General features: G+C 50.7%; 1 protein-coding gene across 1 annotated transcript in view; it reads right to left on the bottom strand.

Annotated features, from left to right (window-relative positions):
* Positions 1-25612, bottom strand: part of EXOC4 (exocyst complex component 4) — a 457325-nt gene that overhangs the window by 26028 nt on the left and 405685 nt on the right. The window contains exons 15-17 of the mRNA XM_062020282.1: positions 15941-16082; positions 11857-12035; positions 8588-8747 (exon numbers count right to left, since the gene is read on the bottom strand). Coding sequence (XP_061876266.1) covers positions 8588-8747; positions 11857-12035; positions 15941-16082 — 481 coding nt within the window. The remainder of the gene's footprint in view (positions 1-8587; positions 8748-11856; positions 12036-15940; positions 16083-25612) is intronic.

Genomic DNA, 25612 nt, shown 5'->3' with positions numbered 1-25612 from the left:
GGGCACCTTTGGGCTATAAAGTGAGGGGAGAGGAATTCCTCCAGATTGACACATTTAGGTTTTTATGCAGGAGGAAGAGTTTTCCACCCCACCACTGAGAACAGGGTGTGGGTCAGTGCCCAGTATGTCTGCCCCAGGGTACCAAATCCACCCCCTGGGAGCTTGCAGTATCCTTCCCAGTGGACTGCTCTCTTTGCTTCTGATGCTCCTAAGTGCTGTGGCAGATGCATGAGTTACAGTGCCTGGTATCCAAGCTGTCTGCCACACTATCATGGGTTTTACTCATACTGCAGGACCCTAAATGCTCCAAATATTCTCCTGGCTTGAGTGCAGCCCTCAAGGAGAACACCTGAGATTTCTTTCCCATCTGGCCCTGAACCACAAGGAAGAAATGCAGCAGAGGAGCATCACAGGAGCACTGCAGAGGCACCTGAGAGCAGAACAGCAATCTGCCACTCAACCAAGGGGATCCAAGTCAGGATCTGATGGATCTGGGGTTCAACAGACACAACCATCAAGAATGGCCCTTGTAGGAGGCTTCCCTCCACCAGCTACATCCCCAGGCACCCAGGCAGCAAACACAGCCTGCTGTTTCTGTAGTTATCAAGAATAAAGGCAGACAGAGAAAGAACATCTGGCAGTGAGGAAGACTTCTTTCAGAAAATTGGGATGTCTAAAGGATTTTTAATGCATGTTGGCTTCCCCTTCCCTCTGCAGCTCCCAGTAGATGGCAGCAAGTTATTGCTTATTCCTCCTGCTTTGGGCAAGAGGCAGAAACCTCCCCTGCTCCTGTACAAGGAAACCAAAGCATCCCCTGCCTGCCAGTTTGAGGCAGGAGAGGAGCCCCGAATGCCAAACATCCCAATCAGAGCTGCACCCTGAAACAAAGCACCTTCTGAAATCCCTGACTGAGCAAGTCTCCCATGCCAGTATCCAAACTGGAGGAGATGCCCCTGACACCTCCATGGGTGTCTGTGCTGAAAGCAATGGGGCTGCTGGCACTGGGAACCTGTAATACACATGCTGAGCCAGTCCTAAAGCCACAGGGTCTACATCCACTCTGCTGCTGTGATCCACTCAAACCTACAAGCAAAAGCAAAGTGTTTCTGAGGTGTCAGAGCAGAGGCAGACCTGCTGCTTCCCAAACACACACTGCTCTCCTCCCATCACACCGTGAGGCCCAGATATCTCAGAACCTTGACCTTGGGATCCAACCCAAGCACTGATGCACAAGTTTGGTCTGAAGGAAAGCCAGGCTGTGCTCAGGGATGGCCAATGACAGGACAAGGGGCAACAGGGACAAGCTGCAACAGAAGAGGTTCCAAAGCAACACAAGGAAGAATTTCTTCCCTGTTGAGGTGAGGGAGCCCTGGCAGGGGCTGCCCAGATGGGCTGTGGAGTCTCCTTCTCTGGAGCCATCCCAACCCCAGCTGGATGAGTTCCTGTGTGCCCTGCTCTAGGTGGTGCTGCTCTGGCAGGGGGGTTGCACTGGATGAGCTCTCCAGGTCCCTTCCAGCCCTTGAGATTCTGTGTTTCTGTGAATTCCACCTACATCCTTCTTCATCTAGGCTTATCTTTACACTCATCTTACCATCCCCACCTAAAAGAAGTTGTGCTTTGGGTAAAGGGTGTGTTTCCAGGATCCATTTAGGGGAACTAGTGTTAATTGTATCTGCTTCCTATGCCTTGGCAGTTCTCATTTACTTATGAGGAGCAGCTGAGGGAAATGGGGATGTTCAGCCTGGGGAAGAGGAGGCTGAGGGGAGAGGTGATGACTCTCTACAACTACCTGACAGGAGCTTGTCGTGAGGTGAGGTTTGGTGTCTTACCCCAAGTAACCAGTGACAGGACAAGAGGAAAGGGGCTGGAGTTGTCTCAGGGGGAGGTTTAGCTTGGTGCTGAGGCAGAACCTTTTCCCTGAGAGGTTTGTCAGCCCTTATGCCAGGCTGCCCAGGGAGCTGGGGGAGTCCCCAGCCCTGGAGATATGGCAAAACCATGGAGTGGTGTCTGTGGCAGTGTGAGAGGAGAGCTTGGACTTGATGCTCTTAAAGCTCTTTTCCAACCAGTTCTATGATTCTAATACTTTGAAACCAGTATGAGGACTGGTGCCACTCTCTCCTGCCTCTCTGCAGCTGCCTCTATAGGTGGAGGGAAGGAGTTTTGCCCAAGACTACAAGCCCAGTACATGTACCTCATGGCATCACACATGTCAGCAGGAGAGCACAGATGCAGAGGAAGGTCAGAGCAGCAGCTGCAGCTGTATTTTGCCAGAGAGCATAAGCAAAGGTCACTCTCTTTGGTGAATGATAAAACTTCAAGCAGCTCTTGTATAATGCTAGATTTGATCACAGGTGTCTGAACTACATTTCAAAGGCTTATTCATGGGCAACCTGTGAACAACTGCCTGGCATGCTGATGGCTTCTCCCTGTTCCTTCTCGCTGGAGGCTTCTCTGGAGCAGCCAGGATCTGCTGGCAGTGACAATGTAGGTGCCAGGTCTGACCAGATATGGTCAGAGCCAAGGGCCCTGGTTACACCTTTAGCAGCTGGAAAAGAGATCCTTGGTCCTTTAGAATCATAGAATGGTTGGGGCTGGAAGGAACCTTTAGAGATCATCTAGTCCAACCCCCTGCAGAAGCAGCTCCCACCTAGATCAGGTCCCTTCAGGATGGATGGTCATTGCAACAGCCAACCCAAATGGCACCAGCAAGGAAACCTCCAAACTAACTCTTCAGTGGACAGACACCTCTGGTTTTCCATGCTGCAAACCATTTAAGGGATGAAGGCCAGTTTCAGACCCAGTAAGACCGCTCAAAATAACCCCTTTATCTCAGAGGTCAAAATGACATTGTATTGTATGAAACATTCACATTTCATCCCTGGTCTCTCCTTTCCCCTTGCAACCACCTCAATTAACTTTCAAGAATAGGGCAATTTTATCCCTGCTGTATGTCTGAGGAAGTGAGGGGTGGTTTTTTTTCTCCTTTCAATGAAAAATGAACATCTGAGACTTGACTCATGTTTTATTTAAGGATAAGTCTGAAGCAGAAACTCAGCCCTTTTGGGTTCCCTCTGATGACACCTCTGCATAAACACCCCAGTGTAACTTTGGGTGGGGACAGAGTGGGGAGCAGGGAAGAAGGCACAAGAGAAATGACCTTAAATCCAAACCTGAAGCTGAATTTTTATCCCTCTAATGCCATAAAATCTAATCCTGGGGCTGAAACCTCTAAAATTGGGAGGTATTTGGGCCTCAGACTTTGCAGTACATGCCTAAGTGTTACACACAGGAAGAAAATACTGCTCCTTAACAGAGTAAGGGATGCCCAAATGACTGCATTTCTGCTGGCCTAGATACTGAACACACAGAGGAAGGAGAAACCCATTAATATTTGCTGGGAATTTAGCAAATGCTACAAATCCTTTTGTGACACCTCAGCAGTCAGAACCAGCCTATTTTACCCTTTCTCCTGTCAGTGGAGAAACTCCTGGCTAGAGCTCACAGAACTTGGCAATTTATGGGGTTTTTTACAATGGAAGTGTGTCCTGGCTCTGCTTTGTGATGCTCTGCAGAGAGTTTCCCAACCCTGCTCTACCTTGAACTGAGAATCTCAAAGCAAAACTCGTTTCAAACAAATTTTCCTCCTGCCATGGTACTACTCCCAAAGCAGCAAATCCTGCTGTTGTCACTTGCAGGTTACAGATCTCTTAGAAGATGTGGTTTAAACAGCAAGAGTCTCAGCAGGGGCAGCGAGTGTTACATGGGTTAAGGCTTTGCTGTGAATCCTCTACGTGATTTTGGCTTCAGAGGTGAAAGATCTTCCCCCTTCTGGCTTCCTTAGCTGGGGTTTCTACTGCCTAAGTCACCAAGACAGAGAAGAAAGGGGATAGCCCATGGTCTTTGAGGCCCATAGAAAGCTGTGAAGAACATATCCAAAGGGAAAAACAAAAGCCAAACCTCAGTCAGAATCAAAAGCACAACACACAGGAAAATCATACAATAGACTCATAGGCACTGCTCCCCCACAGCCCTCAGCGCCTCACCCCAGGGATCCCTCCAGGGCTGGGCACTCCCCCAGCTCCCTGGGCAGCCTGGCACAGGGGCTGACACCCCTCTGAGGGAAACAGTTCTGCCTCAGCTCCAGCCTCAACCTCCCCTGGGGCAGCTCCAGCCCCTTTCCTCTTGGCCTGTCCCTTGTCATTTGGGAGCAGAGATGGCCGCCGCTTCTTGCCACAAGCTCCTGTCAGGGAGTTGCTCAGAGCAAGGAGGTCCCTCCTCAGCCTCCTTCTCTCAGGGCTGAACATCCTCAACACAACAACCTCTTGGCCTGTTGCTCATGGCTGGGGAGCAGAGCCCGACCCCCAGCTCCCTGCAGGAGTCAGGGAGTGTCAGAGAGTGCTCCTGGCTCCCCTCAGCCCTGGGCCTGCTGCCACCCCACTGCTGAGCCCAGCCAGGCTGCCACTGCCCTTCTTGCCCCCCTGGGCACGCTGCTGCCTCCTGTTCAGCCCTGGCACCAACCCCTTGGAGCCCTTGGAGCTCCTGGAGTCCAACCATTGACCTCCCACTGCCACAGCCAGCACTGACCCACAGCCTTCAGCACCTCAGCTCATGTCTTTGGGGTCCCTCCAGGGCTGGGCACTCCCCCAGCTCCCTGGGCAGCCTGGCACAGGGGCTCACATCCCGCTGAGGGAAACAGTTCTGCTTCAACTCCAGCCTCAAGCTCCCCTGGGGCAGCTCCAGCCCCTTTCCTCTTGGCCTGTCCCTTGTCATTAGGGAGCAGAGATGGCCGCCGCTTCTTGCCACAGCCTCCTGCAGGGAGTTGCTCCTCAGCCTCCTTCTCTCAAGGCTCAACATCCTCAACACAACAACCTCTTGGGCTGTTGCTCATGGCTGGGGAGCAGAGCTCGACCCCCAGCTCCCTGCAGGAGTCAGGGAGTGTCAGAGAGTGCTGCTGGCTCCCCTCAGCCCTGGGCCTGCTGCCACCCCACTGCTGAGCCCAGCCAGGCTGCCACCGGCCTTCTTGCCCCTCTGGGCACGCTGCTGCCTCCTGTTCAGATGGGCTTAGATCCAACCTGGAGGGCAAAAGAGCTCCAGTACTGCCTGGGAAAATCTGTTGTTGTGTGTGTGTGAAAAAAACCCCACTAAAAACCCTCTCATACCTTTCCCTGATGAAAGGAGCCTGTGACTTCTAATCGAGCTCCTGAAAGAAATCGGAGTAATTGTTGAACTATGTATCCTGCAAAGACCAGAGGTGGGGCAGTGAGTCCTAAGCTGGGTTAGATCCACTTCAGAAATCTTCTTTCCCATTCAATAATGATCACTCAGTTCCCTGGAGAAGTGAAGTGAGGAGGGAATCTACCCCAGTTACCAGGAGGTGCAGGGGAGAAAGGAAGAGCAAGTGGGCATTCCTCCATCAGCTCTGCTCACACACATGAAATAATCACTTGCTCTGCATTTCCCATCTTTAAAAAAGGTAAAACTGATGGTTAGTTACTGTGCAAAGCATTTACAGGTTCCTGTATGAGCTGTATCACAGAAGTACAAATCACTTTTATCCTCCCCTGATGTGTTTTTATGCTTTCTGAGGGCAAACTGGTATGTTTATTTTGTAGTTTGAACAGACCTCAGTAACTGGGGTCCCTGGGGTAACAGGAGAGCTTGCTCAGGTAATTGTCAATTCAGGTGAGCAGGGCAGGGTTTGGATGCATGAGATGCCTTGTTTATGCAAAAGGAGAATCTGGATAATAAGCATTCAGGAGTCATCTGAAGAACAAAAGGATAAAACATATTCTCTAGATCACAGAAATCTGCCCCAAAAGAAAGGGGGAAGCAATGCAGTCATGAAAGCTAAAAAAGCATTGCTGTTGAATTTATAATATGGGAAGGAATCTGCATCACAAGTACCACAAAGCAGCTGATGCTGCTGTTTGGAAAGCTCAGGTGTCTCTTCTGAGCTCCACAGCTCTTGATGATGGTACCCAGCAGCTCCAATGGCACGGTGGAAAACCCATCTGAAGAGGATTGGCATGCACTGGATGTTGTGCAAGCCTCTGGCCTGGCACATCAGTGAGATGAGGAGTGGGGAACACGTCACCTCCTCACCCTTCCCTTCAAACTCCACATCAAATTGTGCAGCGTTAGGAGTCAGAGCTGCAGGGCTGTTCAGCCCTTACTGCAAAGGCCTCTCCAGAACACAGCCCTCTGTGCTGTGGCAGCCTCCAGCAGCCCTGGCTCAGTGTTCCCTTACGTGAGTGCCAGTTGCTGTCAGCACACGCTCAGGCTCTGCTCTGCCTGCCAAAAACCTGGGCTAATTTATTTAGCATTTCAACAGGTCAGGGGGGAAAACAAGAAAATAATTTAGAAAAGGAAAGATTGAATTTGGGAACTCTGCTCCTGGGAGAGTTAGTAATGGATCTTTCTCTCTCCCCTCCTCCTCCAGGCCTCAGCATTCATAACTTCTCCATGTCAATGTTATTATGAAGAAACTAATTCAATAATGAGATCATTCCCCATATGAGAGCCCAAGTAAATGAGGCACTCAGTCATACCTACTCTCTCTCATCTGAGGGAGTCATGCTGCTCTCCTAATTCAGTCTCCAAGAGCAATGGCCAAATGATGACACCATTTCCAGGGTTTGTGGTGGTTTGTACCTGAGTGTGACTCTGCCATTCCATCTACGTGCCTGAACTTCATAGAATCACAGAGTGGTAGGGGTTGGAAGGGACCTGTAGAGCTCATCCAGTCCAATCCCCTGCAGAAGCAGCTCCCACCTAGATCAGGTCACACAGGAACGTGTCCAGGTGGGGCTTGAAGCCCTCCAAGGAAGGAGCCTCCACACCCTCCCTGGGCAGCCTGGGCCAGGGCTCCCTCACTCAAACACTGACACAGTTTGTTCCAGTGTTTCAATGGAACTGTTTGTGTTCCAGCTTCATCCCATCACCCCTTGTCCTGTTGCTAGATACCATAGAAACAAGGGATGCCCCAACCTCCTGACACCCACCAGTGAGATATTTGTCACTATTCATGAGCTCCCCCCTCAGTCTCCTCCAGACTAAACAGCCCCAGGTCCCACAGCCTTTCCTCAGCAGGAAGATGCTCCAGTCCCCTGAGCATCTTGGTGGCCCTGCACTGGCCTCTCTCCAGCAGTTCTCTGTCCCTCTGGAGCTGAGGAGCCCAGAACTGGCCACAGGACTCCAGATGAGGCCTCAGCAGGGCAGAGCAGAGGGGCAGCACAACCTCCCTTGACCTGCTGCCCACACTCTGCTTGCTGCCCCCAGGCTGCCATTGGCTTCTTGCCCACGAGGGCACGTTGCTGGCTCATGGTCAGTTTATTATCCACCAGCACTCCCAGGTGTGTCTGTGCAGAGCTGCTCTCCAGCAGGTCAATCCCCAGCCTGTGCTGCTGCAGGGGGTTGTTCCTTCCCAGCTGCAGGACTCTGCCCTTGTCCTTGTTGAACCTCAGCAGGTTCCTCTGTGCCCAACTCTCAGCCTGTGCAGCTCTGGCTGAATGGCAGCACAGCCTCTGGGGAATCAGCCCCTGCTCCCAGTTTGGTGTCATCAGGGCACTTGCTGAGGGTCCCTCTGTCCCCTCACCCAGGTGGTTGATGAAGATGTTGAACAAGATGAAGATGTTGAACTTGCAAGTTCCAGACTCTTCCTTTGGCTATTTCTTGGTCTCAGCTGCCTGTTGCTGAACCAGCTGCTGCTGCAGAGGATCAGCCAATGCAGTTACTTGTAGTCAGCACCTCAGAGCCATGTGCCATGCTCCATTTAGTGTTTGCTTTTACCCATTTGCCTCTCAAACAAGCTTCCTTTGTGAATAAAGCAGCAAGATGGGTGAGAAACTTGCAGGGGATCTATCACATCCAGTGTTACTTTTATTTTGTGATTAGACCTGTTTTAAGAGCAACAGAACTTGAGGAGAGACAGCATCAGGCATCCCTGAGGTTCACACACACTGTTCCTGTGAGCTGCTAAATTCAAGGGGTAATGAATACAAGCTGGAACAGAAGAGGTTCCAAAGCAACACAAGGAAGAAATTCTTCCCTGTTGAGGTGAGGGAGCACCGGCAGGGGCTGCCCAGATGGGCTGTGGAGTCTCCTTCTCTGGAGCCATCCCAACCCTAGCTGGATGAGTCCCTGTGTGCCCTGCTCTAGGTGGTGCTGCTCTGGCAGGGGGTTGCACTGGATGAGCTTTCCAGGTCCCTTCCATCCCTTGTGATTCTGTGAAAGTACAATTTATCTGGGCACAAATCCAGCAGCCAGAATCATCTCATTTAAGTTCTACCCAAGACCTATATGCCCAGAAGCTTTTCCTTGCCTGGGTTTTGGCATAAGGAGAACCACACAAACCCCAAGCACAGCTGCTTTGGTGGGACCTCCACTTTGAGCTTGTGCTGAGCTCAGGTGATCCCTGTTGCTCTGAATGTTGCTCAACAAAGGAGGAAGGTGAACATTCCACTTGAATGGGTTTGAACTGATATTCATCCTCTCGCATGCACAAGTGGCAAAACCTTTGGAAGGAGCTACCTCTGTTACACGTGGATGTCCAAACAGGAACAAACACAACGTGGAGCTCTGTGCTCACCTTGCAAAGTCCAGGTCAGCCTCACGTGACATGGTGATGTTGGTCAGGTTTTGCTGGAGGATGAAGATGTTCCTGCACATTTTCTTGATGCCCGACTCGCTGATGCGCTTGAAGTAGTGGGCGCCGTTGATGAGGATGCAGGAGATGAGGTGGCCCAAACCTGCAAGGTGAGGGGGAAACAAACAGCAAAATCACAGGAGAAAGGCACTGAGTGAGAATAATCATAGAGCCATAGGGGTTGGAAGGGACCTTTAGAGACCATCCAGCATAAAGTGCATGAAAGAGCGTTGATAAGTGGTGCATGTGAACTGGAGCGAGAGATACACTGGACTACACCAAGAAACAGCCCTCAGTATCTTCCCTGGGCATTTGGGGACTGTCCTCAAGGTTTTCTTCTTTATTAAAAACACAAACCCACCCTTAAGCACGATGGGAACTCAAAGTTGCATTATTATAGCCATAGTTATTTCCAGGGCACTTCCAGATTTATAACCAGGCTTTGCATAATGTCCCTTCTAGTCCCTCTCTCTGCCTGGGCACAGCAATGGGCCACTACTGCTCCTACAGAATGAGAGCATTTGAATCTGTTGGCAAGGGTTGGATTTTTTTCCTCTGGTAAACTCCCAGTGCAGGAATGAGCTGCATTTCAATGCACTCGATGTGCAGCCTGTCTGTGGCACAGTTTCTTGTGTCTCAATGATGTCTCCATCTTTCCTTTGCTGTGGAAGGACATAGCTGGCTGCTAGAAGTCCCAGCCAACCCCAAAATGATGTGTCCAGTCATGCTGCATAGCAAACAGCAACAAAATCCAGCCTGATGTACTCAGCACACAGGTTTGTACATGACTGGATGTCAATGGAAAGGCTGAATGAAGAAAAGATGTTCATGTAACCAGCTTGGGGTGTATGTGACCCTCAGAGAGAATGAAGGGACTTCATTTCATGGCAACCATGTGTATGAATTTCAACCTCATGGCTTAGTGTGATGTGAATGGCTGTGAAGAGCTGGCTGATGTGGTTGCTAAGCCTCTCTCTATCATTTTTGAACACTCATGGAGGACAGTGAGGTGCCTGAGGGCTGGAGCAAGGCCAATGTCACAGCAGCCTTCAAAAAGGGCAGGAAGGACGACCCAGGAAACTCCAGGCCAGTCAGTCTCACCTCCATCCCTGGAAAGGTGATGGAACAACTCATCCTGAATGTTATCACTGAGCATATGAAGGAAAAGATGGTTATCAGGGGGAGTCAACATGGCTTCACCAAGGGGAAATCCTGTTTGACCAACCTGATGCCTTCTGTGAGTGCATAAGCAGCTGGGGAGATGAGGGGAGAGCAGTGGATGGCATCTACCTTGACTTCAGCAAGGCTTTTGACACCATATCCCACAACATCCTCATCAGAAAGCTCAGGCAGTGTGGGTTGGGTGAGTGGACAGTGAGGTGGATGGAGAGCTGCTGAATGACAGAGCCCAGAGGGTGGGGATCAATGGCACAGAGTGGAGTTGGAGGCCTGTGGGCAGTGGAGTTGCACAGGGATGGGTTCTGGGGCCAGTCTTGTTCAACATCTTCATCAACCACCTGGGTGAGGGGACAGAGGGACCCTCAGCAAGTGCCCTGATGGCACCAAGCTGGGAGCAGGGGCTGATTCCCCAGAGGCTGTGCTGCCATTCAGCCAGAGCTGCACAGGCTGAGAGTTGGGCACAGAGGAACCTGCTGAGGTTCAACAAGGACAAGGGCAGAGTCCTGCAGCTGGGAAGGAACAACCCCCTGCAGCAGCACAGGCTGGGGATTGACCTGCTGGAGAGCAGCTCTGCACAGACACACCTGGGAGTGCTGGTGGATAATAAACTGCCCATGAGCCAGCAACGTGCCCTCGTGGGCAAGAAGCCAATGGCAGCCTGGGGGCAGCAAGCAGAGTGTGGGCAGCAGGTCAAGGGAGGTTGTGCTGCCCCTCTGCTCTGCCCTGCTGAGGCCTCATCTGGAGTCCTGTGTCCAGTTCTGGGCTCCTCAGCTCCAGAGGGACAGGGAACTGCTGGAGAGAGGCCAGTGCAGGGCCACCAAGATGCTCAGGGGACTGGAGCATCTTCCTGCTGAGGAAAGGCTGTGGGACCTGGGGCTGTTTAGTCTGGAGAAGAGGAGACTGAGGGGGGAGCTCATGAATAGTGACAAATATCTCACTGGTGGGTGTCAGGAGGTTGGGACATCCCTCTTTTCTATAGTAGCTAGTAACAGGACAAGGGGTGATGGGATGAAGCTGGAACACAAACAGTTCCATTGAAACACAAGAACAAACTGTGTCAGTGTTGGAGTGAGGGAGCCCTGGCCCAGGCTGCCCAGGGAGGGTGTGGAGGCTCCTTCCTTGGAGGGCTTCAAGCCCCACCTGGACACGTTCCTGTGTGACCTGATCTAGGTGGGAGCTGCTTCTGCAGGGGGTTGCACTGGATGAGCTCTAAAGGTCCCTTCCAACCCCACCATTCTGTGATTCTATGAATGGTCCCCATGGCTCTGTGTGGAGCTATTTCACTCTCCTCAAACAGATGTGGTACACTTGGGCTGGGAGAGGAGCTCTACAGTGTGCTGGTATCTCTCCAGTAGTAGCTACACGGGTGTTGGAGAGGGAGAAGGACACACACACCAAAAGCCTTTATGTAGGACTAGTAAGCAGTGGCCAAAATTAGAGTAGCCAGGCTTGCAAAGCCTTCATCCCTCTGACATATTATGCTGGGCCATGGGTACATCTCCATTCCCCACCTTCTGACTTTGAACAACCACCACTTAACACGACACGTATCCCGGCCTCAGGCAAGAGCCGTGCGTCAGCGCCACAAATAAATACAGGGGAGATGAACCAAGACATGATTTATACTCTCCAAGGTAATCAGGACAGATGAGACATCACAAGAGCTAATGTTCTCTAAATTTAATTTTAGAAATGGAATGGCTCCACTTTGGATAGGAACTGTGCCATAATAGAGCTGTGCCTGTGATATATACACATGCCCTACGGCTTTCTGAGGAAGAACTCTCCCCCCATGTACATCAGCTTATTGCTTTCCAGCTCAGCATGGGGCCTGTTTCTCCCCTCACAAATGGTCTGGAGACAGCAGGGGTTTTGAGTGCCCTGATTGCTTAAGTCTCACTTTCCAACCTGCTGGAGGTGGCAAGAGTACCACAGTTTGCCTTAGCATCCTCCTCCCAAAATAAGCCACAAAGGAATGCTGTTGAGCTTTGGGATGAGAATGAAAACTCAAACTCTTGTGGTGAAAGCCTGACCTTCGAAGATGTACTGGAACTTGTGCTGCTGCAGGCTGGCACTCATGGCCTCCTCAATAGCACTGATGTCCTTGTTGAGCCGGACAACCAGAGGGTCGTAGTCCATGCTCTCCACGTTGGCAACGATGGCATAGTTCCCTTGTTTGGCCAGGGGGATCAGGTAGTGGAAGCAATGAACTCTGTGAGACAGAAGAGAGAAATAGCACAGTGTAACAACCCCAATGTTAAAATATCAGTGGGTTCCCTGATGGCACCAAGCTGGGAGCAGGGGCTGGTTCAGCAGAGCCTGAGCTGCCATTCAGCCAGAGCTGGGCAGGCTGAGAGCTGGGCACAGAGGGAGCTGCTGAGGTTCCCCCAGGGCAAGGGCAGAGTCCTGCAGCTGGGGAGGAACAAGCCCATGAGCAGCACAGGCTGGGGGGGAGCTGCTGGAGAGCAGCTCTGGCAGAGGGAGCTGGCAGTGCTGGGGGGCAGCAGCTCCCCATGAGCAGCAGCCTGGGCTGGGGGGCAAGAAGCCAATGGCATACTGGGGGCATCCAGCAGAGTGTGGGCAGCAGGGGGAGGGAGGTTGTGCTGCCCCTGTGCTCTGCCCCATGTGCTGAGGCCTCATGTGCAGGGCTGTGGCCAGTGCTGGGCTGCCCAGCTGCAGAGAGCCAGGGAAGTGCTGCAGAGAGGCCAGTGCAGGGCTGCTGAGATGCTGAGGGGCTGCAAGATGTGTGTGAGGAGGAAAGGCTGCAGCCCTGGGGCTGCTCAGCCTGGGGAACAGAAGCCTGAGCTCAGGGGGATCTCAGCAGTGCTGCTCAGTCCCTGCAGGGTGGGTGTCAGGAGGCTGGGGCCAGGGTTTGGTGTGTGGTGGGCAGTGGCAGGCCAAGGGGTAAGGGGCAGAGGCTGGCACACAGGCAGTGCCCCTGGCCCAGGAGGAGCAAGTCCTTTGGTGCTGAGGGGAGGGAGCCCTGGCCCAGGCTGCCCAGGGAGGGTGTGGAGGCTCCTTCTCAGGAGGTTTCCAAGCCCAGCTGGACACGTTCCTGTGCCCCCTGAGCCAGGGGAAGCTGCTGGAGCAGGGGCTGGGGCTGCAGCAGCTCTGCAGGGCCCTTCCAGCCCCCATCATCCTGTGAGTCTGTGATGCTGCATGCAAAGTGTCACCTTCTTATTTTCCTTCCAATGATCAAGCTAGCAAAAAATCACACTGATTTTAAGAAATGGGTGGTTATGTCTGCATGAAACACATCCTCCTCTTGTCATTGTCCCATCCTGACAGGTGGATACAAAGGATCCTTCATTAACAGATCTGACCTACAGCATCCCAATAAAACACCAAAGTGTCTTTTCACTGGGTTCTCCAACTTCACATATGCCAGTTCAGCACTTCCACACTGATGCTCCAACAGGAACTCTTCCTATGTACTATAAAGACCTAATAACAGTTACAACTGGGTCAGGGAGTCAGGTAGGGGATATGGAATGTCAACTAGCAACCCAAGGTTGTGCCTATTGCCAAGCATTTAGCACTACTGCAAGCTTTTCTTCTGTGTGGCTGTAGGATGATGCCCAACCATCACCCCTGCACTGAAGGAGCAATTCTGTGCAATTAAATCACCTATTAGAGTTCTGTAAGAAACTGTAATTAAGGAATTCTCTCTGGACCCACAGAGGAAAGCTGTGATGGGTATGTCCTGGCTTTCATGTCCCCCATCCTCCTGGAAAACATCCTTGAGGTGGTCACCACAGGCAGGTTCAATCTAGGGCAATTCCAAGAGTAGAAACATGTTTATACTCCTTAGTGCCTGCTCCTAGCTGAGTCTAGATACAGCTTTCTACAGAAGATTCTGTAAGAGCCATTAAGGAATCTAACACTCTGTGGATATTTGGGGTTAATGATCTGGATGGGGCTACAGATTCCCTTTAAGGAAGCAAATGTAAATCCAAAGAGCAGGATCTTGGTGACCACCATCCCCAGATGATGCCTGCAGGGTGCTGGAGGAGGAGAAGCCAACACTGGGCTGGTGCCAACCTGCATCTGGCAAAGCTGTGAACAAACAGGGGGCCCTAAGGGAGGGGAAAAATGAGGGGATAATCATGGTGTCTCAGATCCACTCTGCTGTTTGCCAGTGTCTTCTTAGACTGCACCTGCAGCAGCAAGAGGCCAGATCAATGGCCAGGCTCTTTAGAAATGTGCTCTGAGAGCATCCTTAAAGCACAGGCTTGCTGGGAATGGAAACACACTGTACTATGCTCACTGGACATGGCACAAATCTGGGGAGCTGGTGGAGGAATTGAAGAGAAACTTGCTAGGAATGGCCATCAGAGAGAGTGGGATTTCCCTCTTACTGCAGGTTGTGGAAACACAGAGTGATGATTTGTCTTGGTTGTTGGCAACTCTTTCTTCTTGAGCATTTCCACTTATTGTAGAGTAAGATGCTTTGGTTTATTTGGTGTACTGATGGGCCAAGGCCAATAGGATGAGGTTGCCCAAGGACAAGTGCTGGGTCCTGCCCTTGGGCCACCCCAAGGCCAGGCAGCTCCAGGCTGGGGCAGAGGGGCTGGAAACTGCTGCAGGGAAAGGGCCTGGGGGGGTTGGTGCCAGGGGCTGAACAGGAGGCAGCAGCGTGCCCAGGGGGGCAAGAAGGGCAGTGGCAGCCTGGCTGGGCTCAGCAGTGGGGTGGCAGCAGGCCCAGGGCTGAGGGGAGCCAGGAGCACTCTCTGACACTCCCTGACTCCTGCAGGGAGCTGGGGGTCGGGCTCTGCTCCCCAACCATGAGCAACAGCCCCAGAGGAAAGGGGCTGGAGCTGCCCCAGGGGAGGTTGAGGCTGGAGCTGAGGCAGAACTGTTTCCCTCAGAGGGGTGTCAGCCCTGTGCCAGGCTGCCCAGGGAGCTGGGGGAGTGCCCAGCCCTGGAGGGACCCCACAGCCCTGGGGTGAGGTGCTGGGGCCAGGGGTCAGTGCTGGCTGTGGCAGGGTGAGGGCAGGGCTGGGACTCGATGACCTTAAAGGTCTTTTCCAATCACAGTGACTATGATTCTATGATTTATAGTGTCAAACTGAGGCTCCTGTTAGGAGTGCTGGAGGAGGTGGGCCATGGTCTGATCTTAAATGAGAGCAAAATGTTTTCCTGAATTACATCTGCAGTTATTTCTGCTTTAACCCAAACGTGCCTGGAAGCCACAGAGGACTGAGGCCAGAAGCCCAGCCAGGCTGGTGCCCATACCACAAGTGCAGCTTTGCTCAGGCATCACCCCTGGAAGCTGTTCCATTTCCATACCTTAACAATCTTTTCATCAAATCCTTCACATCCCAGCTCATCTGTGATGCCTGCAATCAAGTGGCCAGCAGATGATGGATAGCAGGTTGAAGGACTGCTGACAGTAACTAATGTGTATTTTTAAAGCTACATACTGTCTTCACCAGAGCTCTGCCTATGCACACAAGGACACAATATGGCTCAGGATGTGTCACAGCAGAGCAGACTCCATCAAACCTCATTGCCTGTCACTGACATCCACTTCCATTTGATGCTTCAGAGAAAAGGGAAGCCATGAAAACACATCTGGCTGATACAATGCAGCAGGGAAAAATATCTTCCCAGCCCTGGAGTGGACAGCTGGCAGCCTGAAGAAAGGGATTTGCTGCCTTTGATCTTTGCATGTGAAGTCAGGGATATCATAAAATGATCCATCCCTTTAAAAACAACCATTCCAGCTGGTTTCCCAACTTCTGCTACTACTTGAAAGTAGTGAGAAAAGCTCCTGTTTGCAATCCAAAGCACAGTGGCTTATAAACATCCAGACACCTCTTAGACTACTGGAACATCACTGTGCAAGCTTCTAAGGGCAAAGCCCTCCCCCAGAGGTATTTTCCCAGTCCCTGACACACAAAACAGAGATCTCAATAAGAAATTCCCCTTTTGCTATCCTATTCCTGTCCCACAGCTGCCTACACGTGGTGATGGGATCTGGTGCTTCTGGACTGATCTTTGATGCTACAGCAGGCAAGTAGATCTGCCTGAGATGCTGTCATATGTACTCTGGATACAATTTGAAGCTATAACCCTCCTGGGCTCACCCACAATACCTGCACTGAGGGCTTTTACCTGACTTCCAAATGCAGAACCAGCAGGCAGCGGTCAGCCATCTCTTGAAAAGACCTGGCCAGCTCACTCAGGGTTTGCAGGATCTGTTCAGATGCAGGAAGGTGTTCCATACTGGCATGGCTGTCCTGGCCAGGAGACATGGCTAGCAAAAGAAGATGATAGCACAAATCAGTGACACACTTCATCAGCACCACTCAGCTTTAGCAAGCACAGCATCATATTCGCTTCCACCTGAAATATGTGTGTCCCCTCTCCCAACTTTGGCTGAGCAATAACATCTATAATTTGGGAGAGTGGGAAGCAACAAACTGCTTCTGCAATTGATTAAACTCCAAAGTGAATCTGAGGGGTTTAATCAACCACCAGAATACATTTGCTCGGGAAGATATTGCTCTGTGATGAGTATTTCTGCAGCTGCAGAATCCAGGAACATTCATCTTGTTCTGCTCAGAGTGAGAAAAGAGCTGCTTAGAAGCCAAAGCACAGCACTGACAGGAGAGATGATCCCTTTTGGTCACTGGAGGTGTCCACATGTAATATCAAGTGAGTTGTTGCCTGGCCCCCTCCCTAGAGGCTTTCACTGAATCTCTGAATGGTGGGGGTTGGAAGGGCCCTCCAGAGCTTTATTTATTCAGAGATTTATTCCCAGGATAATCTGTATTAGAGCTGAGCTCTGGCCACTGTCACAGAATCACAGACTCACACAGTGGTGGGGTTGGAAGGGCCCTGCAGGGCTGCTGCAGCCCCAGCCCCTGCTCCAGCAGCTTCCCCTGGCTCAGGGGCACAGGAACGTGTCCAGCTGGGCTTGGAAACCTCCTGAGAAGGAGCCTCCACACCCTCCCTGGGCAGCCTGGGCCAGGGCTCCCTCCCCTCAGCACCAAAGGACTTGCTCCTCCTGGGCCAGGGGCACTGCCTGTGTGCCAGCCTGTGCCCCTCACCCCTTGGGCTGCCACTGCCCACCACACACCAAACCCTGGCCCCAGCCTCCTGACACCCACCCTGCAGGGACTGAGCAGCACTGCTGAGATCCCCCTGAGCTCAGGCTTCTGTTCCCCAGGCTCAGCAGCCCCAGGGCTGCAGCCTTTCCTCCTCACACACATCTTGCAGCCCCTCAGCATCTCAGCAGCCCTGCACTGGCCTCTCTGCAGCTGGACACAGCCCTGCAGATGAGGCCTCAGCACATGGGGCAGATGCTGCCCACACTCTGCTTGATGCCCCCAGGATGCCTTTGGCCTTCTTGGTCAGATTTGGTTCATTCTTGTTAATAAAACAGAGCTCTTAGGCATGAAAGGAATTAAGAAGCAGGCCACAGGTATGAAGCAGTCATTGAACAACTCTTCCCTCCCACTGAGTCCTCTTATAAACACCTTGAGTTTATCCCAAAGCATCAGAGCGTCGTCTCTCCTGGGGAGGCATCAATGCAGCCACAAATCTGTAGCCTTCATCCCTTACATTTCATCCCAGTGCCTGAACCCTGAACCTTCTCCCCTGTAGCACAAATCACTGTCCTTCAAGCTCCAGAAGTACCTTTACTGACAAGAGTAACACGCTGTTATCATGTGTTCTGCCCTAATTAGAGGAAGTACATCCCTGATACCTGAGTCAAGTCCTCAATTCAAGGAGCACTTTAGAACTGACTTCTTGCATAGGGTGATTAGCAATGTTTGAACTCAGGTAGCCCTGCTTAGACAACTTCCACTTGAATTAAACAATGGGATCACAAGGGATCTCCTGGATCATCAAATCCAGTCCCCACAAGCCCTGTGTCCCATGGCCTTGAGAGTAAACTTGTGTGTCATATTAAAGTTGCTGACTCTTCCAAAACTTCACTTCTTTAATGGTGAAAGTAAAGTCTGGGATCTAATTTCTACCTTAAAATTATTCACTGACACGTTATAATTGGCTTCACATGCCAACATTACTCTTTGTCTAAAGGAGTTCTCCATCTCTGGCATTCCTCTTCACAGAATCACTTAGAATCAGAGAATGGTGGGGTTGGAAGGAACCTTTAGAGATCATCCAGTCCAACTCCCCTGCAGAAGCAGGGTCACCTAGATCAGGTCACACAGGAACACGTCCAGGTGGGGCTTGAAGACCTCCAACTTAGAGTAGAATCACTGAGTTCAACCATTAACTCAGCACTGCCACAGCCCCACAGCTCCATGGCCTTGGGATCCCTCCAGGGATGGGGATTTCTCCACCTCCCTGGGCAGCCTGGGATAGGGTTGGACAACCCTTTGGGGGAAGAAATTGTTCCTCGTGTCCAATCTAAATCTCCCCTAGTGTTTCCTCTACTTGAGAAGCAGAGACCAACCTTGACCTCACCACAACATCTCCTCTTTTTTCTTGCACTTCAGTTCATTCTATGACAAACACTTGGCCAAACACCAATGCAACTCTGCACAGAAAGGATTTGTACATCACCCAGGAACTGTTGACCACAAACTTTTGTTTTGATAGAGATTGATTAAGTAAATGTCACTTGCTGCTGTCTGGACAGTCAAAGACCTGCTTTAAAAGAGGAACCTACACTGAACTTTGGATTCACTCCTGAACTTAAATACACCTTCAGATGTAGTCTGAAAAGGAAGAAAAAACCCACCCAAAAAGGAAGAGAGAAAAAGCCCCATCTGCTTTGTGCAAAACAAATTGAAGCAGAGGTAAGCACACAAGACTGAACTGTACAATGCACAGAACCACAGAATCTCAAGGGCTGGAAGGGACCTGGAGAGCTCATCCAGTGCAACCCCCCTGCCAGAGCAGCACCACCTAGAGCAGGGCACACAGGGACTCATCCAGCTGGGGTTGGGATGGCTCCAGAGAAGGAGACTCCACAGCCCATCTGGGCAGCCCCTGCCAGGGCTCCCTCACCTCAACAGGGAAGAAATTCTTCCTTGTGTTGCTTTGGAACCTCTTGTGTTGCAGCTTGTCCCCGTTGCCCCTTGTCCTGTCACTGCCCATCCCTGAGCACAGCCTGGCTCCAGCCTCCTCACACCCACCCTTGATGGGTTTGGAACATGACTGAGCTCAGCCCTCAGGCTCCTCTTCTCCAAGCTGCAGAGCCCCAGCTCCCTCAGCCTTTCAGCACAAGGCAGATGCTCCACTCCCTTCAGCATCTTGCTGGCCCTGTGCTGAACTCTCTCCAGCAGCTCCCTGTCCTTCTGCAACTGAGGGCCCAGAACTGGACACAACATCCCAGATGTGGTCTCACAAATTAAAGGGGATTGGTGAAGCAAAAGCAAAAGTTTGCACACAGCAAAGTGCCTAATTGTGCATCTAAATGCCCTGTGAATGACAACAGAGAAGAGTGTGCATGGATGGAGCCATTTAAAACCCAGCTCCTGGAAGGAGCCTCCTTCAGCAGCACCTGCAATCACAGCAACAGTTATGAAGTTGTTTGCATTTTTTTTAACCAAGGAATATGCCAAGAGAAATTAATAGCCTGCAAATACTGCTGAAAATAACCAACTGGCCTGGAGTGTAAAAGAGAGAGAAAGAGTGAAATGAGCGTGACAAACCCACCAAGGTGAATGGGAATCACAAAGATGCCCTCCCCCAGCCCACCCTCTCCAAGTCTCTCTCTGCTCACTGAGGTGAGTTATCAGTGAGGGGGTGATGGGTTTATTTGCACAGCCTCTAATTTCCAGATAACAGTGTTAAGTGACTCTTTGGAAGAGCTATTTGTCCAGCTGCCACCTGCCTTTCAGCTATGAGACCTCCAAGTGACATTTGTTTCCCTGGAGGGTGACTGGACTGGATCAGATCAAGGGATGCTTATTTGGTCACAGTAGAAAGCAGGAAACCTTACCTTTATTATTGAGGGGGGAAACCCCATCTATTTTTAGTCAAAACTCTCACATTTTGAGAATCACAGAATCTTAAGGGTTGGAAAGGACCTGGAAAGCTCATCCAGTGCAACCCCCCTGCCAGAGCAGGACCACTTAGAGTAGGTAGAGAGTAGGTAGAGAAGTTTCTACCAGTCTTATTCCTGGAGATGGACTTGCTGCAGGAATCATCTCCCCTGTGCCAGGCCTGCAGCCTCAGTTTGTTTGTGCCAGCTCCCTGCAGCAAAGCCTCCCTGCAAGCACTGGAGATGGATGGACTCATCATCCAAAATGCAAGAGTCAGCTAATTTCTGCAGTGGAGAGATACATGCACAATCTTTCTAACTCTCCAGAAGTCATTTACAGCAATTTAAGTGAAGAATAATGAGATGAGAGGGAGAGGGAGAAGGGGGCAATCTGCTCCTTATTTAAAGCCAGAGCACTGAAGTCCTTCTGGGTGTTCAGAGCCCCCATGGTGGGGAGGAGGGTCTGGTGCTGGTGTGGGGGATGCACAACCAGCTTCTCCTATGCACAAAGAGGATGCTGAAGTATCCTTTGGGGATCAAAGGAAGGCTTTCAGAGCATATCAGTTTTCCTTTCTCCTTTGGACATCCCAAAAAGACCATTTCATAGGCAGCAAGAAAAATCCCACTTCTTTAAGTCTCATTCAAGAGTTTTGCTCCATAATCCTTGGACACACAAACCCACAGAAGGTGCTGTAACAGCAGAGCTTAAATTATTGAAGGACCTTAAATACAAAAATGCATTTTGGAGCTGGTTTTTGGGAGTTGGCCAGTTCTTTGGACAAAGGGTGACCCTGCACTGCATGAACATTCAACCTGCCAAAGCACACTCTGAGCTCTCTGCTTACAGAGGGAGATATCTCCAGCTGAAACGCTGCAAAAGCAAAGCAGCAGATGAGCAGCCATCCACCTTCCTCTCCTCCACAATGCCTCTACACTAAATTGAACACGAGCCCTCCTGGCCAACAAAATACCCACTGGCTGGGTAAGAACTGACCAACACCTTGCTCTGTTGGCTCTTACCATCTTGCAGCCTGAAGAGATGAATTTTGTGTGTCTTCAGGGAGCTTCCTGGGAAGGAACAACCCCCTGCAGCAGCACAGGCTGGGGATTGACCTGCTGGGGAGCAGCTCTGCAGAGACACACCTGGGAGTGCTGGTGGATAATAAACTGACCATGAGCCAGCAACGTGCCCTCGTGGGCAAGAAGCCAATGGCAGCCTGGGGGCAGCAAGCAGAGTGTGGGCAGCAGGTCAAGGGAGCTTGTGCTGCCCCTGTGCTCTGCCCTGCTGAGGCCTCATCTGGAGTCCTGTGGCCAGTTCTGGGCTCCTCAGCTCCAGAGGGACAGGGAACTGCTGGAGAGAGGCCAGTGCAGGGCCACCAAGATGATGCTTCTGCAGGGAGGTTGAACTAGATGATCTCTGGAGATCCCTTCCAACCCCCACCATTCTGATTCTACGATTCTATGAAATCCCAAACAAAACCCTAACTGTTACTTGTTATCAAGGGAATCACAGAATCACAGAATGGTGGGGGATGGAAGAGACCTTTAGAGCTCATCCAGTCCAACCCCCCTGCAGAAGCAGCTCCCACCTAGATCAGGTCACACAGGAATGTGTCCAGGTGGGGCTTGAAGCCCTCCAAGGAAGGAGCCTCCACACCCTCCCTGGGCAGCCTGGGCCAGGGCTCCCTCACTCCAACACTGACACACTTTGTTCTTGTGTTTCAATGGAACTGTTTGTGTTCCAGCTTCATCCCATCACCCCTTGTCCTGTTGCCAGATACCATGGAAAAAAGTGCTGCCCCAACCTCCTGACACCCACCAGTGAGATATTTGTCACTATTACTGAGCTCCCCCCTCAGTCTCCTCTTCTCCAGACTAAACAGCCCCAGGTCCCACAGCCTTTCCTCAGCAGGAAGATGCTCCAGTCCCCTGAGCATCTTGGTGGCCCTGCACTGGCCTCTCTCCAGCAGTTCCCTGTCCCTCTGGAGCTGAGGAGCCCAGAGCTGGACACAGGACTCCAGATGAGGCCTCAGCAGATGTGGCAGAGCAGAGAGAACCTTCTACCTTGCTTTAAGCACAGCCAGGATTTCTCAGCCCAAGGAGAAGAAACGTTTCATTCCAGCAAACCTGAGAAAAATAACCTGACCACGCTTGTTGTCACCAATGATTTCAATCATTGTGCACTTTGATGCCACGCTGGTGCCTCCTGACAGACTGTGCCTTGTAAATTAATGGATGTAAATTACCAAACCTTGGAAATATGAAACCAAACCCACCACTTTGCCCATAAACAAACGTCTGTAGGCAATGGAGGGCTACAGCAGCACATCCAGCCCGCTCCCTGCTCCAGCAGAGTGACTGCTAACGGGTTGGAATGATTTAATAGCACGAGGAGGAAAATCAATCTAAAGTTACAGGCTCTGTCTCAGCTCCAGTGCAACCTGAACCTGAGAAATAAACCTCCAGCATGCTCAGGCTTTGCACAGCACCACGTGCTTTTGCTGTACTGAAAGGCTCACAGAGGGATTTTACAACACTGTTGGGGAAAGAAAACCCCTCTTACTTGGCAAAGAGATGCAGTATGAAACCCTTGCTGTACCCCACATGTAACATTAGGAACCAGTTCACAGCTTTTTATGTTTTAGTTTCTTAATTCCCTTCCTTTCCAGAAGAGGAAACTCCAGAATAATTGCAAACACACACAGAGAAAAGGAAACTTGTTATGGGGGTCACACGTTGGACTGTGCCTGTAGAGGCTCAGGGTTAACTCTCCTCTCTGCTGGAGACTTTTCTGGGGATCTCATGCACTTCATTCTCTTTCTACACATTAGTTCCCAGCATGTAAATGCTGGATAATGTGTTTTTATCCATCACTGCCATTCGAGCTGAGCTCCCCACATGTCCTGTTCCTACAGCTTCTGGCATCACGAGGTGCTGATGCCACCAAGAGACTAAATCACTAACACCAAGAAGAAAGAAGAATATCTGGTTATTTAAAGCCAAAAAGCATTGGGTGAAGTTGGGAAGAATTAGATATGTGGGGGGTTGTAAAGGAGATAAGAGTACAACAGTACAGTGTGCACATCAGATGCACCACCAAGGACATAGTTCCATGAAGTCTGTCAAGGAGGATGGATGCCAGGAGTCCTCTGTCTTCTGAAGCCAAGCAGCAGGGGGGAAACAAACACTTTTAAAGGTCTGTCACCATTATAAAAACACCTCTCCTTCTGTTAAGTTGTGGACCAGAGATGAGTAGGGGAAAGCTGCTGCTGAGGTGATGCAAAGGCTTTGTAGGATGAGAGGAACGACACTGAGATGCCCTCAGCCTCGGTGACAAGGAGTGGTGGGGCTGCAGAAGGAGGTGGCTGCATTCAGCTGCAGGAACTGGGAGATGTGTTAGAACTTGGTGGAGATTAAAAAGCCTAAATAAGCAAAGAGAACCAGACAAAGCAAATCAACTCCAATGACTTTCTCTCAGTGGGAATAAACACCAGGACCCTGCTCTCAAGCTGCTTTTCTTTTCGTGGTTACATATCTCTCCACTCACTTTGATCTCTTATCGCTCTCGAGATGCTGTCTCAATCTAATTTAGAGTGTAAGCTCTCCTAGGAGCAGGGGCCTTCTCTTTTTATCCTCTTGCAAAATGCTCTGCACACCTGTGGTACTCGAGAAATAATGAACAACAACAAGTATATGCAACCCATATGGACACTTGGACTGGTTTCTGGCTGCAGGAGCCTTATTTGAAGCTCTGAGGCATAGATCACTCACTGCCTATCTCTAAATTGGTCTGTTTGGGGATCTCAGAACTGCAGCTTTATGGAAAAGGAGTGGGATGAGACATAAAATCTGGAACTGGAGTTTTGATTCATTTCAGAGCTACAGGAATCCAGGAGCTAAAGGGAGATTTTGGGTTTGGCATCCTCCTGACTCCTTCTCAGAAGTGTGAACCTTTGGGCCTCTTAGATGTGGCTGAATACTTAAAATACACATGTAGATATTGCTACATTGCTCCTTTTTTACTTAAATTCTTCTCTTTATATATTTTAAAGATGGGGAACAAAATCACTAAGGGCCATGACATCTCCCAAGGCTTCCAGGATCACAGAATGACCCAATGGCCTGCATTGCAAGAGACCTTTAATGGTCATTTAGTCCAATGTATCTGGCACCTAACACTTTGATTTTGGATGGCAGATGTCTTCTTCACACAGGCTCCAAACTCAAAGGCTGTTCCCCAGCCCATGTAGCTGGCCAGGATGGTGGATGTGTGCACATCCATGCTTTGACCATCACTTCTACAATGAGGGGTAAGACTAACTCCTGACTCCAAGATGAACTTGTCTCTACAGACACTTGTTTCTACAGACACTTGTCTCTCAAGTTGAAGAGAGGCAACAACAGGCAGTGCCCACCAAAGCAAAGCCCTGAGTCTCTTATGCAATGGCCACAATCCTTCTCCTTGAGTGTGACCCCTGCAAAGCTCTGAGACATGGAGAACATTTACAGCACACACACAGCCTGAGCACGCCGCTGACCGTATCGATTGGCACAGAAACACAGGAGAGAACAGGGAGTCTTGTTAAAACAAAACAAATACCAGGAAAGGACATGCTTTAAGAGGTCAGGACCTTTCAAATAAGAGATAGGAAGATGGAATTATCTAAATACCCAGCACTAGTCTGGCTCACCTTTTACTGGGATCAATGGCAAAACCACTGACTTGTGCTGAAGGGGCAAAGTTATGCCAACACATAAAGGACAAGCAGAAGTAAAGATTGATTAGGGGAGTGGAGCATCTCCCTTGAGATGAAAGGCTGAGGGAGCTGGGGCTCTGGAGCTTGGAGAAGAGGGGTCTGAGGGGTGAGCACAGTCATGTTCCAAACCCATCAAGGGTGGGTGTGAGGAGGCTGGAGCCAGGCTGTGCTCAGGGATGGCCAATGATAGGACAAGGGGCAACAGGGACAAGCTGCAACACAAGAGGTTCCAAAGCAACACAAGGCCAAAGTTGTTCCCTGTTGAGGTGAGGGAGCCCTGGCAGGGGCTGCCCAGATGGGCTGTGGAGTCTCCTTCTCTGGAGCCATCCCAACCCCAGCTGGATGAGTTCCTGTGTGCCCTGCTCTAGGTGGTGCTGCTCTGGCAGGGGGGTTGCACTGGATGAGCTCTCCAGCTCCCTTCCAGCCCTTGAGATTCTGTGATTCTCTGAGAAAGCAAGCTCAGAGAGAGCTTCTCATTAACATTACTCACAGCAAATTCCTACTAATGAATCCTGTCTTCTACCAGAGACAATCAGGACCTTCTGGGAAGCCACTTCAGGCAAAACATTTCCCCTTGCAAATCTCCTCGAGTTTCTGATGAGGACGGAGAAGGAAAGAGAACTTGTGCCCACAACTTGTGAAAAACAAGACAAAACTGAAAGCTGGCACTGAGAGGTTCCTTCCATGCCTCTCTGCTCTTCACTCCACGTTAAAATTCAAGTGCAGGACAGGGGACAAGGCAGCGTGCTGGAGAAAAAAAGCATCGCGACCTCATTTGTGATGAGTGGTGATAAGCAGGCCGGGCTGCAATCCCCATCAGTTCAGTAAACACTAATGATGAGGAGAGCACAGACTGTCACCAGTGATAAAGAACAGCCTAAACACTCTATTAGTTTTTCATTTTGTGAATTAATGCTTTTTATGGCGTGTGTACACTCGCTAGTTAATGAATTGTCTCGTTAGAGCTGCCCGTGGAGCTCCTCGTCTGCCTCTGCTGGCAGCCATAAATTTCACAAGGAAATTAGCACTTTTAAGGAAAAGCAATAACTCCTTTGAAAGGGGTTT

This window comes from Colius striatus, chromosome 1 (assembly GCF_028858725.1).
Source record: "Colius striatus isolate bColStr4 chromosome 1, bColStr4.1.hap1, whole genome shotgun sequence".
Classification (NCBI taxonomy): domain Eukaryota; kingdom Metazoa; phylum Chordata; class Aves; order Coliiformes; family Coliidae; genus Colius; species Colius striatus.
Note: the sequence above shows the minus strand (reverse complement) of the source record. Positions and strands in the feature narration are given on the sequence as shown.